The sequence below is a fragment of the Python bivittatus genome, unplaced genomic scaffold (genome assembly GCF_059951505.1).
Source record: "Python bivittatus isolate LINGU-HERP-01145 unplaced genomic scaffold, Pbiv_v1 ctg000410_np1212, whole genome shotgun sequence".
In the NCBI taxonomy this organism is placed as follows: Eukaryota; Metazoa; Chordata; class Lepidosauria; order Squamata; family Pythonidae; genus Python; species Python bivittatus.
This window is the reverse complement of record NW_028277067.1, coordinates 2,110,794-2,127,717: the sequence shown is the minus strand read 5'-3', so window position 1 is coordinate 2,127,717 and position 16,924 is coordinate 2,110,794. Positions and strand designations below refer to the sequence as shown.

The window sequence follows — 16,924 nt, the reverse complement described above, 5'->3', positions numbered from 1 at the left end:
CTCTGCACCTTGGCTGGTCACAGTCCATTCTCAGCTGACCCACCTAGGGTGCTTCTCATCTCTTTGGCCTTGATTTTCCCTAACTAATCCACAAGGGGATTCCCTTCATGGGTGGAAACTGCCAGCCAACTCCCCTTCTTTGCACCCTGGCCGCAGGGAGGTTTGCCATCAGGGCGCATGCAGCGCCCCAGGGAGAATGGTTTTAATATTAGTAATATTCCTGTCTCTCTCTATAAAGCTTTGATCGGTTCCTTTGCTTTCTCCTTTTCTACCCACTGCTTTCAGGCTAACTTCTGCTTCTCTGTCTTTGTGTGTATATTTTTCTGATTATTTGATGTTATCGAAGTTTTAAAATGTATTTTTATTCTTATTGCTATTTTAATATCCATAAACCTCCTAGAGTTCATGAGGACTGAAGCAGTAAATAAATTGCATAAATAAATAAAAAATAAAGTGAGTCTGTGTCGGGTGGAGACCCTGTGTCAAGTGCCTTGCACTCACAGCTTTTATTCCTTTTTCCCAGAAGTTTTGTTTCATCCTCTCTACCCCATAGAATAGCCTCCCGCTCCTTTTGGAAGGTTTCTAATTCCATGATTTCCTTTCAGGCTTCACTTTGTTTAAGTGTTGTTTTGTTTCACTTTGTAAGAAGCCCCTATCTCTTTCCCCTCTCTTTCTTTCTGTGTACTAAAGCATCCTTATTTCTTCCCCTTTCAGGCCCTGGAACCAAATTCCTATGACCTAAGTACTTTCCTTGCTTTTCATAGCAAAGTCTGAACGGTTCATACCCATTTTATTCATCTCAACTCTACTGCATCCCTTATGATACATGATGAATAATGAAGTGGCCATCCATAGCAGACTTCTGTGTACAGTAAATGGTTTTGAATGAACTGTTTTGGTAATATTATTAACATTATTCAACTATTTCTTTATTTGTTAGATATATGTCTCACTTTTCTGTTGTGAGTATAAGGCAGTGTACATATGTGTTCCTTCCTCCCATTTCCCCCACCACCACCACCACAACCTGAAGAGGCACGTTAGGCTGAGATAGAGTGACTGGCCCAACGTCAGCTAGTGAGCTTCAGTAGCTGAGGGTAGATCTATCTGAACCTGAATCTTTCCACTTCTAGCCCAACATTATACTACTTGATCCCTACTCCACTTTGGCACATGATTAAGAGTACACAAATTATCTCCACAAATGTTCATAGATGTGCGACTGTTGGCACTGTTGAGTGTTGACTGTATTCAGGGGTAGACCTTCAGAGAAACTTCTTATCTATTAAAGCATCTTTCCCTTTTTGCCCCACTGAAACCCTGCAGGCTATGCAAGAGGAGTCACAGGGTTAACTGTTGTGTTTTCCCCCCATAATAATGATGCTTATTATACTTCATCCATCACACAGCATTGTTATCAGTATCATTACAGGTCCTTGAATGCTCTGGATATGCTTTACTCTGGAACTCTCCTCAGCTAGGACTCATAGTTTTGGGCCAGAAAAAAATCAACCATCAGTTTTAAAAATGGGGTTCAATTTCATTTACCAAAGGTAATTTTTTGGTCCTAATATAGATATTTGGTGAAATTTTTGTGTGACTTTTCAACTGCATCTTCATGCTGGAAAGGTGAATTAAGGAAAATATAACAAAAGAATTGGGTCACATGGGCATATTGAAAATTTGAAACCCACCTATGAAAGCTTGTTCTCTGTTAGCGTCAAATTTTAAAGTTTGTTCCTCTGTTCATGGGACTATAATCATGTTACTTAGAAAAAAGTTAAAACATTAAGCTGTGAAAATTCTGTTAGATGCAATAGATTCTGAGCTTGTTCTACAGCCTGCAGCACGATCACTGACATAATGATTTCCTCTCTTGAAGGAGAAAGAAAGAAATCATATTATAATGGTTTCACAGAACCCACGAATGTCAGCAATAAATGTTCTGTTGTTATTTTTAACCTCTATGGTCTTACCCCCTTGGTTATTTTCTGCAAAAAGTAGTAATAGTCCCTGTGGCTAATAAGTCTCCTGACATATTAATGATATTAAACAGATTCTGCTTATATTTTCAGATATATCCAACTTTGTATTTCCATAAGGAATGAATGGTAAATTCTCTCTCCAGTTCCTTTATGTTTATGGTTGTAATTGAAAGTATATTGTATTAAACAGCATTAAAAATGAACAGTATCCCCATTTCAGCCATAAAGCAGGTTTAGGTTCAAGTTTAATTACAGTAAAACCTGTGAAAAATGAATGTCTCTTTCCACAGCTGCTTCTGTTGTTTGGACATGGGGTTGGGGGGCGGGGGGGGGAATCCTGTCTGTCTTGGCTCCAAGCCAGGGGTGAGGACCGATGTGGGCAGACCAGAGCAGCTCCATCTGTGCCTGACTAACAAGTTGATCAGGCTGGTGACAGGCAAGCACCCAATTGCTTGCTTTGAAAATAAATTGATTGGTTTGGGGTTTTTTAGGGGGTGGGGAGTTCTCATTCTAAATACTCAAGGAGCCTCTGGGAAATATTTGAAAAGCACTGATACAAAAACTCAAAGAACCCATATTTGTTTTGTCTCTTAACCCTGTTCTCTAAGCCCAAAATGACTTATTTTGGGAAGATATAAGGCAGAGGGATCCATGAACTAAAAGAAGAAACCCCATGCAAATAACACACAGGCTGTGGCCTCACAAAACAACCTATTTACACAATTTCACCTAATTTTCTGAGCTTGTACAACACCCTGAACCAACAGCTGATTCCAGAGGCTGGGTTTGTATGACCCATGAGGCTGGAATGGGTTGGCTGGCTTGTAGATCAGTGTGCCAGGCAAACACAGCCCCAGAGTTTAAGTCCTGTAGATGATCAAGGCAAAGATACCATTCTAGTAGATTTTCTGGCATGGAGGATATACCTGAACTGGACTTGAAGAGAGGCAAGTGGTTGCATCAGGTACTGCTCAAAATAGAGGCTGTGTTCAAATTGGGGATGACTCTATTCTTATGTGTCGAGGTTGGATTTTGAGACCCATGTCAAATCTACTCTTCCATTTTTAGTACCAATTAAAAACCTAGGCCAAAATCAATAATCTTATAGGAACAGATGTGAGTGCCCTGATTTTGTTGAATTGACAGCTGCAATACCTTCCCTGGCTACTTGTAAAGATGCAGTTATAGTGGCACAGAGGTCAGGCCAACAGCTTCTTTGGTCACTGGCAACAGTAGTAAGTACTGCCCCATGTGTGGATTTGAATCCCTAACACACGGAGTAAAGGGTCAAAGAACACAGACTGTTTACAGAACTTGGAGTTAAGAACTGGGGTACCAGATCTGGGCTGAAAAAAACTGGATGACCACTAGATGGCAGCCAAGGGTTAGCATTTTGTGTATCTCTTCACTGCCTTCTAGTAACTGTCCAAATGATGAAGATTCTCAGTCATCCAGGTGGAATTATCTGGAAGTTGAGTCATGGCAACTGGACTTCTTTTCTTTTGGTTTGATAGGTTTTGCTGCCCTGGAAGACATTTATGGGGTCCCCCCAACCAACTTTCTAGACTGAAGAAGCTGCTTGGCCAAGCAGAGAAATGTATCAAGCCAAAAGAAAAGAAGTCCAGTTGCCATGACTCAACCTCTAGATGTTTATAGCCTTACTAGAAACACCTTTTCCTAAGCTTATTAACCCTGCTCCCTATAAATGCATTCTAGAATACAGTACTTTCCTTAGTGAGCCTCTAAATTCTCTGATATATTCATGACATGCCCTCTTGGTAGATAATATAGGAGGTGTAGAGGGAGGAGGGCTGTAAAGGATGGCTGATACCCATACATTATGATACATACGTATATTTGCATATACATACATGTGCTTGCATACATATATCCACTTAGGTTAACCCTTGGTAAAGCCCGGACCATCCAGATTCGAGGTAGAGCTAGATTCTGTGCTAAATAGGTGCATTGTAATTCCTGCCACTTGAGGCTAAACTGATCACAGTCTAGTTCCGCTCATACCTTCACTTTTTTCTTAAGGGAAGTGTTTTTCTTTTTCTCTTATGGAATTGGATGGCAAAAATATGCAAAGACGAAAGGTTGCCTTCAAGACCTGTATCCCACTTCTGGTGACCCCAGTTTCCTGGTTGGAATAGTGGTTCCAAATGTACGCAGTGTTATTTTTCCCATAAAGTTTAATGGGAGCCCTTATAAATTGAGCCAGGTCTTCCCTGCATACAGCCAATCAAGAGATGTCTCCAAGGTTTGGGGACCTTGAGGATCAAGAGGTTTAATGTTGTCCTCCAGATCTCCTCCTTTTGGTGGATCCCCTCTCTTTCATCCAGGGGCGAGTTGATGTAGTAGCAGCAGCAGCAGCAGCAGCAGCAGCAGCAACCTCCATCTCCCCTGCCATTCTGGTAACCCCCGGCATGCAGTTCTAGAAGACAAGCAACTGCACGGTGGCTGTTCGTACTGCACTTCCAGACTGAAGGATGACTGGAGCAAAGTGGAGCAAAGAGGTTCTCTAGTGAGGGTGGCTCTCGTTGGGGGAGGAGGGCCTCTTTCACAGATACCAACCCTAGTACAGGTCTCACCCATATCCTTCATTTGCCTAGAAGCCTCCAGATACTATTCCTTGGTCATACTAAATGGCAACCAAGAGCATACTTATCCTTAGTGGCTGTTACGTAGCTTTCCACCCCGGAGAAATTTAGCACTTTTATATCCCCAAATTAGACATCAAGCTGGCAGTTTGCAGTGAAAGGTTACCGTGGCTCCATTTTCCCCTTATTAAAGAGAATTAAAATGGGCTGCTTTGGAAGCCAGAAACTAAATAGGAATGATGCAGAGATGCAGTTCTTCGTCAGTGTTTCCAAATCCTGGCCCTTTCTTGCAAAGCTTTGAGAACTTTCATTGCTGCCACTGTTTCACCTTTTGCTTCCTCTTCCCGCCCCCCGCCCCCGTTCCCGTTCCCTCTGTCTTTCTCTCCAACCTGCCTATGCCCTTTCCTCTCCTAGGTGCGGGCCAGTGCCATTGCGCAGGACGCCGATCAGAACTACGACTATGCTAGCAACAGTGTCATCCTGCACCTGGATGCCGGGGATGAAGTTTTCATCAAGCTTGATGGAGGCAAAGCCCACGGGGGCAACAACAACAAATATAGTACCTTTTCAGGTTTCATAATCTACTCAGACTGAGGCTGGAAGGGACCCTACTGACTCCCAGCCCCCTGGATTTCTCCATGTGGCAAAGTTGGCTGCTGAATCCATTGACACCAACATATTTGCATACAGCCAGTCTCCCTCCCTGAGCTATAGGAAAGCAGAGTTGGGTCACTTTGTTCTTTTCTCTAGTGGGCACTGGGATGGCCCAACTGATGATTTCACCATTCCCATTTCTTTTTCCTTCCTCTGCATCATGAATCACTAAGCCTTTCAACAGTATTAATTTGGAGGAAGAAGAGAAAGATAGCCAAGGACCCAGGGTGAGGCTTGAGGAGATATAGTCTGGAGAATTGATCATCTCATTGCCCTTGAAGGCATTTTCATTTTCATTCTATAGGAGCTGTTGAGACATGCTGCATGCTATTGTATTGAGAGTAGATTCTGTATGTAAGTAAGAGGCTATGGATGCTTAACCTAATCAATGAAGGGACTATATGTGCTGCCATCTTACTCTCTCCCAAGATACACTTATATGTACCTTTTTAACCATGTCCAGGGCTTCCTTAAGGCTAAACATCTCATCTGAACCCAAAGCAACCACCATTTCTGGTTAGCATGAGCAAGAATTTGAAACCAACCAGAAATGGTGGTTGTTCTGAACTTGGATGAGTCGTTTAGCCTAAATTAATCCACTGAACGTAGTTAAAGAGCCACATGGCGCTAGGGTAAAATAGTAGCACGCGTGGTCCTGGAAATCTACTAGAGTGGTTCAGCATGTTGTGTGAATGCTCTCACAATGTCTAGAAAAATGGGGATTAGTGAAATTAAATCATACATTAAGATTTTTTTTTAAGGTAAAGGATTACTTTGCCAAGTTTCAAATGGGTATAAAAATGTTGACCTTGGATTTCTGTCCCTCCATGAGGGCAGTCCCAAGCGGTTCTGCTTGTTACTGTTCATGTGGTTATTGATCATGAATAACTGAGTTAGTGGAGAGCCATAATCTTGCCTTTCCCAACCCAATGTCTGGTGCTGGTGGGGAGATTATGCAAGTTTTCCAATACATATGGAGAACCCAGGATTGGAGAAAGTTAACTTACATGATCCCCCCCTCCCCCAAGCAGGTTTGATCAGGTTAAATCAATAATCCCATTAAGTATCCAGGGACTCATGCATATGCATTTGTGTGTGTGTGTACATGCACATGTTTGCACATGCAGTATATGTGTATATTATCTAAATAGGTCCTACTACAATGTAACCTTAATGTCCCCCTCCGCAACTTGCCACTGTTCTTAGACTGAGGAATAATCTCTCTCCTTTCTTTCCCAATTGTAACTTAGCATTTTAACAGAATCTTATGTTGCTGAGTTTTTAGAGGGTGAGATGGGGAAGCTGATTTTTCTTACCAAGGAAGAAAAACTCCATGAGCTTAATTCAAGCTGGGATCTTCCTTTGGGGTCTCTGTCTCTTCTTCACTAGGTCACTTCCCAGTTGACTGTGGTTTCTTTTCAGAATGGAGGGGTCTAGGGAGAATAGGATGCTTTTGAGTCCTCATCCAGTCTCAAGCCATTAAGATTGAGAAGATCAGAAGAATGACACAGGGTTGTACATGTAATTTTCAGACTCACATCAGACACATTTCTCTTTTCAATATAATTTGTCAGGTTGCCCCTTGCAAATCTCTCTACCTGCAAGTTAGTTAGTTCTTACTTAAAATATGAAAAAAAATGGCCACCAAGGTGAAACTCGTGAGACTTCTGCCCCCCCCCCAATATAGCTGGTGTAATGAGAATGGATGACTTGGTGTAGGCTTGAGGTACAGTTTTACTCACTCTCACACACACTACAAATTAATTTTGCACACCATCTTGTCTGCACAGGGTAATGATCTCTGCAGGGTGGTTTGGCATGGAGTTGTTATATAAGAAATCTTTCTTGTTTCTGTGATTGTGCATGAACTGTTTACCACACTGGCAAAGAAACTAGAGCATAAAGTGTGGGCATTCAGTTTGGCAGGTTTTTGTAGTCTAAAATTGAACAAGCTGAGGTCATTGGACTCAACTCCAGCTGGTTCCTATGCTCAGTGGTGTTCTGGTAAATGTTTAACAACTGACTCTGCCAGCTCCATTGCCGCCATTGCGCAGTGCTGCTAGTCACCAAACGGCTGATCAGTGCGCTAGGTATGGTGGCTCAGCTCTGCTCTTTTCTCAGCCGTCTCACAAAATTCCAGAACAATTAACAATTGGCTCTCGCAAGCCAGGACAAGCCAGCTCCCACACACCACTGCCTATGCTGGTCCTATACCATAAAACAGATAGACATACAGTACCTCTGAGTACAGGCAAAGTACATTTCCTACTGCCACCAAGTATGTAAAAAGGGTTTCCATACATCAGGAAGCAGGAGGCAAGAATATTAGATCAAAGCGTGCTGTTTTCAGACAGTTTGAGACCAGAATATTTTTATATTAAGGTATATTACATCATAGGTGAAATTAAACAGCAGAGATACCAAATTCCATAAAAATGTTTTATTGCCATTTTTTCCCACAGAAATGCTTGTAACTCATTAACATTTATGATTAGTTTAGATTAGTTTTTCAGAGCCTAGTGTTTTCAGATGTTTTGGACTACAACTCCCACAATCATCCATCTAGCATGGCCAGAATGGTCCAACATGGAGAGCAACGAGATGAAGACAGATCGACTTCAACTGTGCACAAGCTACTTTATTCTGACGTATTGTTACCCAGAAAATAAACAAAAAAGAATGAACCAAGACACTAAACAAAAATAAAAACAGTGCAGTCTTATACGGTGTACAATATAGTATGTTTTTACAAACGAGTTTACTGGGACTTACTGCTAGATAAGAAATGTACTGCATATAGAAATACTGTATATATGGTAAATATATCTCAGTACCTAATGATCAAATTAATAAGAATGAAATAGTGAAATACATAAATATAGATTGAATATGAAAATATGCAGATGTTGAAATATCCATAAATACATACTCCATCTCCCTACACAGTAATTAAATCCTAACAAAAAGCCAGCACAATTTTCTAGTTTGGATTGTCCCCACTCATTGGAAATACTGTACATCAAAATTAAGAAACTGCATTTCCAAAAGACAGTGTGTTTAATCTGAAAATCTAAAAAACTTCACCTGGTCCAATGACAGTGTGCTCAGAGAGATTACTACTTTGTATTGGGATGTGGGACATCATTCTGTTTCCTAAAAATCTTTATCAAATTAAGTCAACACAGACAGAGCAAACCTAGAGTAAAGGATGTTGGACTATCTAGTATTTTTTATTCTCAATTATAGGTTTTCATTTGGCCCAAATTTTGTAAGTTAAAGACATCTTTTTTGTCTTTTTTCTCACCAAGTGCAGAGAAACTGTGATAAGAGTGTCCTTGTGGTAGATTTTCCTCCATCCGTTTTTGGCTAGAAAGCCAGTCCTATTTGTCAGCACGTTAATTTTTCATTAACTTTTTTTTTTTTTTATTAACTTTTTACATGCCCCTGAGAATCCTCAGGTCACGTCACTGAAATTGGGCAGTAAACTGAGCAACATTGGATATATAATTTCCTGCCAATTTTCTACTGAGAAAAAAAAAGAAATATGATGCATAAAGAATTGCCTGGTCTTCAATCATTTAAATCAATAATTTGAAAAAGAATCCCTCCCCCAATTCTCAGAATGTATAAAATATTTCCCAGAAATTTCAGACTGGGCCACTGTGGCCCTTGGTTGCTGAAAAAAGAAATACAAAAAATGTGTGGCTCCATCCCTGATTTTTTTTTTAATGTAAAGATCATATATTCTTAATACCTCATCTTTTTTAGTAGCAACAAAGAAAGGGAAGCAGATGAAGACGCTATGGGAGCCTGTTCAACTGTCCAGTCCTCTCCTGTGCTATTTCTACCCACAGATACAATCAAAACCACCACGCTCCTTTTGGGAAAATAACCTGATTATTTGTTTCTACTTTTAAGAATTGTCTTCTTGTGATACTTGGATTTTTCTTGTAAGATGTCTTAGAACTATCTATATCCTGAACAGTAGGAGAAAATGTATTTTAAATAAACAGAAACATTGCTGAGGGCCAAGATACACCTGGTTTTGCTGCTGAGATGGCAAAAATGGGTGTTGCTTACCAGCTGTTTGGCCACAAGATATGATTGATGTACCTCATCTGGCTTAGTAGGCCACAAATTATGCAGGCCTGCCATTTACATATCTAAGGGCAATTCCACATATTCACTGTTCTCATTCCCCAGTCTGCTGCTCAAAGCTGTTTAAAGTCAATTATTTTCATCATCACTTCTACTACCCTCACTGTTCGTAGAGGTTTGCAGGAGCCAATCACTGCTCTTTCAGTTGACCAGTAGGACAGTCCAAAGGATCTCATTCCATCAGTGACACCCACCACTCCTCCTGCCCTTTAGCTGAGCTGCTACCAGTCCCAGAGTAACCAAAATCCACTCCATGCAACAGGAACATAAAATAAACTGTTGGTTCCCCTTCCTTATGCTTTCAGTTCACATTGTGTGTGTTTGTCTTGTCATTTGCAAAGAAAAAAAAATCTGACCATTTGCTGTCAGGAGAGGCCTTCTGTTTGCAAAATTGCCTTTCCTCCTGCATTTACAAATTTCTGTGATGGTGAAGTGATAGCATGGCAGCATTTTGCAACTAAATGCTTTTCCCAATAGGTGAACCCATCGTTGAACATTTCTGCAGTGGCTTCTAAACAATTAAGGACAGACACCAGGAACAGGTCACTGAAAATCAGGCTGGAGCAGGGGAGGAGAACAGAACAATTGCCTTGAGTTTAAGAGCCAGGAGATGGGGTGACAAAAGAGTTCCCATCAATGGAAAAACCGAACAGCAGAGCCACAGATACACAAGAGGAAACCCAAGCTTTGCTCCAGAATTAAAGAGCACAGCTAGAGGGAAAAAAAGCTCTCAAGACCAACTAACATCATACAATCAATCACACAGTCCCCTACTGCAGAGCCTTCATGTGGAAAATCCCCTCGACAGTGATCTTTTCCTACTTTTTAACTTTTTCATTTCTGCAGGATTATTCTATGGCATTTAAGTATTCATGACGTATGTGAAAGAGTGGTCAGTAGAGTGAGCTGTTGTCTATACACTTAGTAGGAGTCAAACCTAACTTGATAGCACTTGGCTACTATTCACCATATTGACATTTCTCCTGTTGCTTTACTTTTATCAACATAAAATCTAGCTATTTAAGAAGGTTGTTGCAGAATCAGACCAAGGCTAAATAATTCCACATTCTTCTCAACCAGTTGCCACTGGGAAGCCCACAAGTAGGATGTGTGTGCGCCCTCCCTCCTTGTCCTGTGTCAGACAAGCTGGTATCAAAAGGTGACTTGTCTCCATAATAGGAGGTAATACATAGCCTTCATGACTAATTGTTACAGATTGTGTTCCCACAACAGTGAACACCAAATTGCCCAACATTTTAAATAAGCACGTCATGCAAAACCAGCCAGTGTGGTTAGTTTATGATCTTCTAGTATGAATCCAAAAAGTACAGTTAACTAAATAAATAGCATATTGTGCAAACTTTAACCTCCATGCACTTGTCCAAGCTCCTTTTAAAGCTATCAAATGGGTGGCCTTCACTACATCCTGTGGTAGTGAATTTCTCAGGTTAACTGTTTACGACATTAAGAACTTCCTTTATCCTGTTACAGTTCTAACACATTCAACTACATTGATTTCTTCTGGTTCTATTATTATGAACGTCTGAGAAAAAAAACTATGCAGAATTTCAAACAGCTCTATTATGTCGCTCATCCATTTTTTATGCTTAAAAAGCCCCAAAATTCCAATCTTTCCTCATGTGAGAGTTATCCCATCCCCTTTATCATTTTGGTGGCCATTTTTAGATCTTCTTCCAACTCTCAATTATTGTGTAATTTGCAATGTCAACATATTACATCTCAGTCCCCTCAGAAGAATGTATTCATTTATTATATTTTGAACCATGTTTTTACTTTTGCCTTACTATTCTCTCTCACACAGAGAAAAGACTGCTTCTATGAAATACTGCAAATTAAACATTTGCACTGTTACTCTCAGAAAAATAAGAAACTCACTGATCCTATTCCCATGACATTCTTAATTTGGTTACGGGCATTATGGGTACATAAAAAATGGAGACTATGCCAGTAAAATAATCCTGGGAGAGTTAACTATAATCCAAAATTGACCAAGTTATGCATAGGGTTAAGCTAACCCTACTTTTGTCAGTTGTATCATGGGACTATTTAACTCCAGTCAATGGGCCCAATGTGCTTACCTAGCCTGCCAGTAAAAAAGCTCAAAATAAGGAATGGCTGAAAAAATAAGCTCTAGTACAGAATTCACAACCAAAGTGTGGCAACATCAAACACCTTCCAAAGCACTGATTGTCTACAGCGACCAAGCCATACTTACTCCTGCCTGCTTCACCAATGGATAAGGGGCTAGTGATGCTCTGAAGCCTTGTGGGTACTGTCCTGGGAAAAACGCTCATGAGGTGCCAGGTCCCTTCCCCAAATTATGTCCTTTGACCACATGGAGCCACAATCATGATAAGGATATTTTATTTGGGTCAGCAGCTGATTGTATTAGCTGTCTCGTCAAAACTAGGATAAATCCATTAAGATCAGCTTTTAAAATTATTTATCTGAACTACTGATTTTTCCTTTGCACAGAGCACCAGATGGAAGTCAGAATGAGAGAACTGTCATATACTCAGTACACACCATTGTCTCTTCCTGGTTGGGATGTCTTGCTCAAGTTCACGAAAATGTTTGACCTGACCCATCCGGTCCCCTGACCAATTCACACATTTCTGTATGTTGAGTCTGACAAGCTGGAATAACTGGATCAATTGTCCCTTGACTATTGCTCTAGTATCCTGAGCCAGCTGGAAGGTTTTCACTACCTTTCCCACTTCTTTTTCACCCCTGCTGTTGGAGACAGAGACAGAGACAGAGACAGAGACAGAGATATATTTGCCATGGTGGACCAGGATTGGTGCCACCATGAATGGGAGGCAAGCCTGTCCCCTTTTATTTCTGCCCCTTCCCTCCCCTATTAGCCATGGGGAGATAAAAAGCAAAATGGCTAGAGTCAGAATGCCTAGAGATGTTCCATTTTTGTAGTTCTTTAGGGATTTATCTCAGTAATGGAAGTCAAAGCAGGGCAGTTAACCATTAGTCATTTGGATTGTGCCCAGAAGGAATTACTTTAGCCCCAATCCAAGCAAACCTGAGGCTTTTCAGGGCTTAATCAAACCCCCTTCCACCTGTCACATTAATTGGCTGGGTCCATTTTCCTATCTGCACTACATGCATCCCCGATGACCCAATTAAGTGTGTTGCATGAACAGGACCTGTATGAAATATTCACCATCAAAAATATATTACCAAATAGCCTATGAATAATAGTTTCTACTACATTAAGGGCATTTGGTATTGCTGAGACATTGCTTTTTAGTAATTAGCTGGATGTAAAATTAAAACAGTGGCTTCAGAAGACACTTATTAATGTGCTGTATGATTGGCCAATCCTATATGAAGATACTTCAAAGATGTTTACTCTGTGGCGAATTCTAGTCAGCAAAGTTTCTTTGGAACATATATCAGAACCAACTTGCTTCTTCTTGAACACAATCCATCACTGATGAATCACTGTTTCTTGCTCTGTACTTGACCAGTTTTTATTCCGCATTTGAATTACTGTTTTCTTTTCATAATACATTTTTATTTTACTTCTCTTTTATTGCAAGTAGTGCTATTTTGCTATATGAAAAAAAATGAGAGAAAATCAATAATGAGAGCCCATACAGTTTTGGACAGAGAACACAACTGAATGTAACATCACCAAGAGATATTTTATCAATAATGGTATTGTTGCTAAGAAAACCACACAGACAGTTCCATGAAGTCACAGAAGCTGACTCAAAGGAGACTTGCCTTTACTTAATCTACAGAACAATTAGCAGTCAAGTCAGAGAAAACAGAGAAAAAAGTCTCTAATTAAAATAGAATAGCCCTCAAAATCTCTGTAGTACTTTTCCTTTTGCATATTGCCTCTAGCTGTGTTTTAAGTGAGATTACCCCAAACTGAGTTTGAAAATAACTTGGAGGACAATGCAGTTCACATTTGACCAGAATGTCATTTTTTAAAATTAAAAATAAATATATTTGCATGTCCTACTGAAGTAGCCAACCTCATGCTTAGTAGTTCATTTATAGTTCACTATGTCATGGGAACTCAGAAAACTGGGTTGAGTAAAACCATAATTCAGTTAACCACATATTAATATTGCCCTATCTATACAATCAATGAGTAAATAGAGTCATTTGAAAGATATACTGACATAAAATGTGTTGTCCCCATTTCTGATCCCTATCCTGCCTCTGTTGCCTCCTTCCCAGTCAATGAAGTGACCTGACTAATGAGCGACAAAGTCCACCAGAGTTTAGACACCTTAAGGATGCCTTTGGATAGTCTTAGAATACAGGGAGAAAATACCCTGGTACAACTAAGGATGATTTAAGGCTGCTACATTCTTGGATTGGAGATTCAACACCATGCAAATATAGTAGGGAGAAAAAAATGCTGCCAGGGCATATTTATACTGTAGTTAAATGCAAGTGGGGAAAAGCTTGGAGAAAGGCAGCTCCGGGCTAAATGCCGAGAAGAAGGAATCAGCGTTAATCTTTCTAAAAATAATAATATATCAATCAAAAGGGGGACAAAAGAGACATGCACACATCTCTGAGATAAAGTAACAAATAATGAGGACAGAATGACTAGGGAAAAAAATAAGTGCATTCTATTCTCTTTGAGGAAAAAGAACTCATCACCAGTCACTGACACTAATAGATAAAAAAATAAGGATCAAACCATTTCTTATTCCATGGCATATAATTAAGTTTATTGCTAAAGGGAGTTTTGAATGACTTTTAAAGGATTTGATGAAAACTGAGAGAAGAGTCTCAGTCAATAAGCTTGATGCACCAATAAAGGTATAAAACCCTTGTCAGAGGAGAAAAGGGTGAAAATGCTATTTCAGGGTGCACTTACTATTCAATAATTGAAAGCCATATTGCCCTATTAAGGTTTCAGGCTCCAACTTGACTAGGAGAAGGAATTCCTTCATTGTGCATAATGGGAACCAGTTGTCAAAACAGCAGTGTTTGAATCTGCATGTCCTTGAGTGTCTGAAAATCAGAACCATAAGAGCAAGTAAATCTCCTCCTTTTGTACATATGTAGAAGAATCTGTCCTTCCCCAACCTGGTGCTCTCGAGATCTGCTGAAGAACTCCCATTATCCTCAAACAGCATAGCCAACATCAGGGATGATGTCAGCTCTCTGAGGTTATCCAGATCAGGAAGCAGACTCCACAGGAAGACTAGAACTGAGCTTTATTGCTATAGGGTACATTAGCAGAATCTTGCAAATCTGATTGTGTTTTTCCTCCCCTCCCTCTTATATCCTAATGAGACAGGAAGGAGCATCTTTTCCCAGGACTCAACAATTTTTTTGTTTTTGTAACAGCTTCTGAATAGTTCCCTCAAGGCCATCTCCATGGCTTGCTACTGATGAAAACAGTTGATCCACAGCATCTAGAGGATCACAGATTACCCGCACTTGATTTAAGAACCCACTATATATTGGACTGCAGGTCTTTAATATATTTACATTTAAAACTGCTCCTACAGACATGCCTCTGCAAATCTACAAAAATGCTAGTGAGGGAGATTATTTGCATTATCTCCTTCGTTGAAGTGATATCAGTTGACATGGCTGAGGAAAGGGACAGCAATTTTTCCGACAATAGCAAACGTCCAATGGTAAACTAACTGGACAGACTGCCTTTTGACATCTGTCAGGCCTTATTCACAGCTGCCAGCCACTCTCCCCAAGTGGAGACCAGACCAACTGTGCTTGAACACAAGGCCTCAAGAACTTTTCCATGGGGGTGAGGCAAGAAGGACCAAAGGTCAAGGATTCTGCATGCTTCTGGGACCAAGATGCAGGATGGAAGGACTGACTTTGCATACACAAAAGACAGTAAAGCTTTTGCACTGGTACCATTCAGAGCTGGGGTCTGAGCTTCAAAACCCAAAGAGTTGCTTTGAGCACACAGTTTTCTTCTGCAACAGAATACATGTTTCACAGACTGCAGAGCTAAATGCACAGAATTCATTCCACCCACACACCCCACTTTATATATGTGTGTGCAGGCATCAGTCCTTCCATATATACCTCTGTACCAGGTAACTTACCTCTTATTTACCACTTTTCCTTTCTGTCTCACCAGTATGAATATGGCTTCCCTATTTTTCCAGATGGATCTCTTGAACTGCTTTCTGTCCCTTGCCCCAGTAGTACAGCTCATCTTACTTTCCTTTGGTTTATGGCAGGGTTTTTCAAACTGGATTCCATGAGAACTTGACGGGATTCTGTCAGAGACGAAGAACAAAAAAAATGAGTATAGCCTATTTTCTGTCTCTAGAGCTTCTAGGAATCTTCCTCATAGCTGCTCAGACCACTATTCTTAGCTGGGGAGAACAGATGCAATGGTGTCCCATGTGGCATACCTCCAATTATTATATTGCCCATAATGGGCAGAATGCCATTTGTGGTGATCTCTCCTCAACCAGGCAGCTACAACACCTTATGGGTGTCAAAAACTGAATGGCTCCATCTCTTCCCCAGTTCTTCATTGCCCTCTTAATCCTAAAGGATAGAATGTGCATTAGTGGAAAGAAGTTGTTATTTGCAACAATGACTTTAATCACAGGATTCAAGAGGTCAGATAAAACAGATTAATGTGGAAAGGAATTGTCTCCAGACAGCAGAGATTCAGAGGCTATTTGCTAGAAGGTCGATGATTGTTTTGTGCACTTCTTTTCCCCTTCACAGAGTCCACGTTGTCATACAAGCCAGGCTTCTTTTCATTAAATACCAAATGTCAGATATCTGTAGCTTGCAAAATTTCATAAAAGAGAAAGGATGTTTGGAGCAGATTGGCCACTGCTGACATCCCTCTACATACACCAACATTTTCCATTTATTCTGAATGGGGAAAGTGACAGGGGGTGGGGTGGGAGAGCAATTCTGGATTTTACATATAAAAATGTTATATTAAAAATAGGCATGTGTTTCTGTGAATAACACACCTGCGTGCATCGTCACAATAACTAGAATGCTCAGGAGTGTGACTAACAGAAGGATGCAGGGGACAGGCATGTCAGAATTCCCCACCCAAAATCTCAGGAAGGAAACTGCTGTGGAGCATCGATATCTATATAAAATTGCATTTTTTAGATTTTTCTGGCTAAACTCATTGCCCCCATGCTGTGTCAATAGGAAAGAGACAGCCTTAAGCAAGCATTAACACAACTGTATTCCAATATTAAAACTAAGCAATTTGACTTCCTCAGCTTCACTAAAAGGAAAAAAAAGAGAGAGATGAAAGCTTAAGAGGTCCACAAAGGAACAACTTGAAGCCACTGTACCTCCTGACATACATAGCAGATCATTTAGAGGGTGGGGGGAAAACAAACACAAAATGGACATAAAACATGGCCTGGTAACTAATGGGGATGAGGTCATCTGGATGCCCCATGAAATGACTGCAGTGAACAATTGCCACTGCACATTAAGAGACTTGGAGGTAGCCTAGGTTGTAGGGGGAATAGGGGAGGTGTGAACATAATA

The 16,924-nt window shown here is 40.5% G+C and overlaps 1 protein-coding gene across 1 annotated transcript in view; it reads left to right on the top strand.

Annotated features, from left to right (window-relative positions):
* The window catches only part of C1QL1 (complement C1q like 1), a 43,545-nt gene extending 35,579 nt beyond the window's left edge, over nt 1-7,966 (top strand). Inside the window, exon 2 of the mRNA XM_088143357.1 lies at nt 5,003-7,966. Within this exon, the coding sequence (XP_087999483.1) occupies nt 5,003-5,182 (180 nt within the window). The 3' untranslated portion in view covers nt 5,183-7,966. The remainder of the gene's footprint in view (nt 1-5,002) is intronic.
* Nucleotides 7,967-16,924: the final 8,958 nt, after the last annotated feature.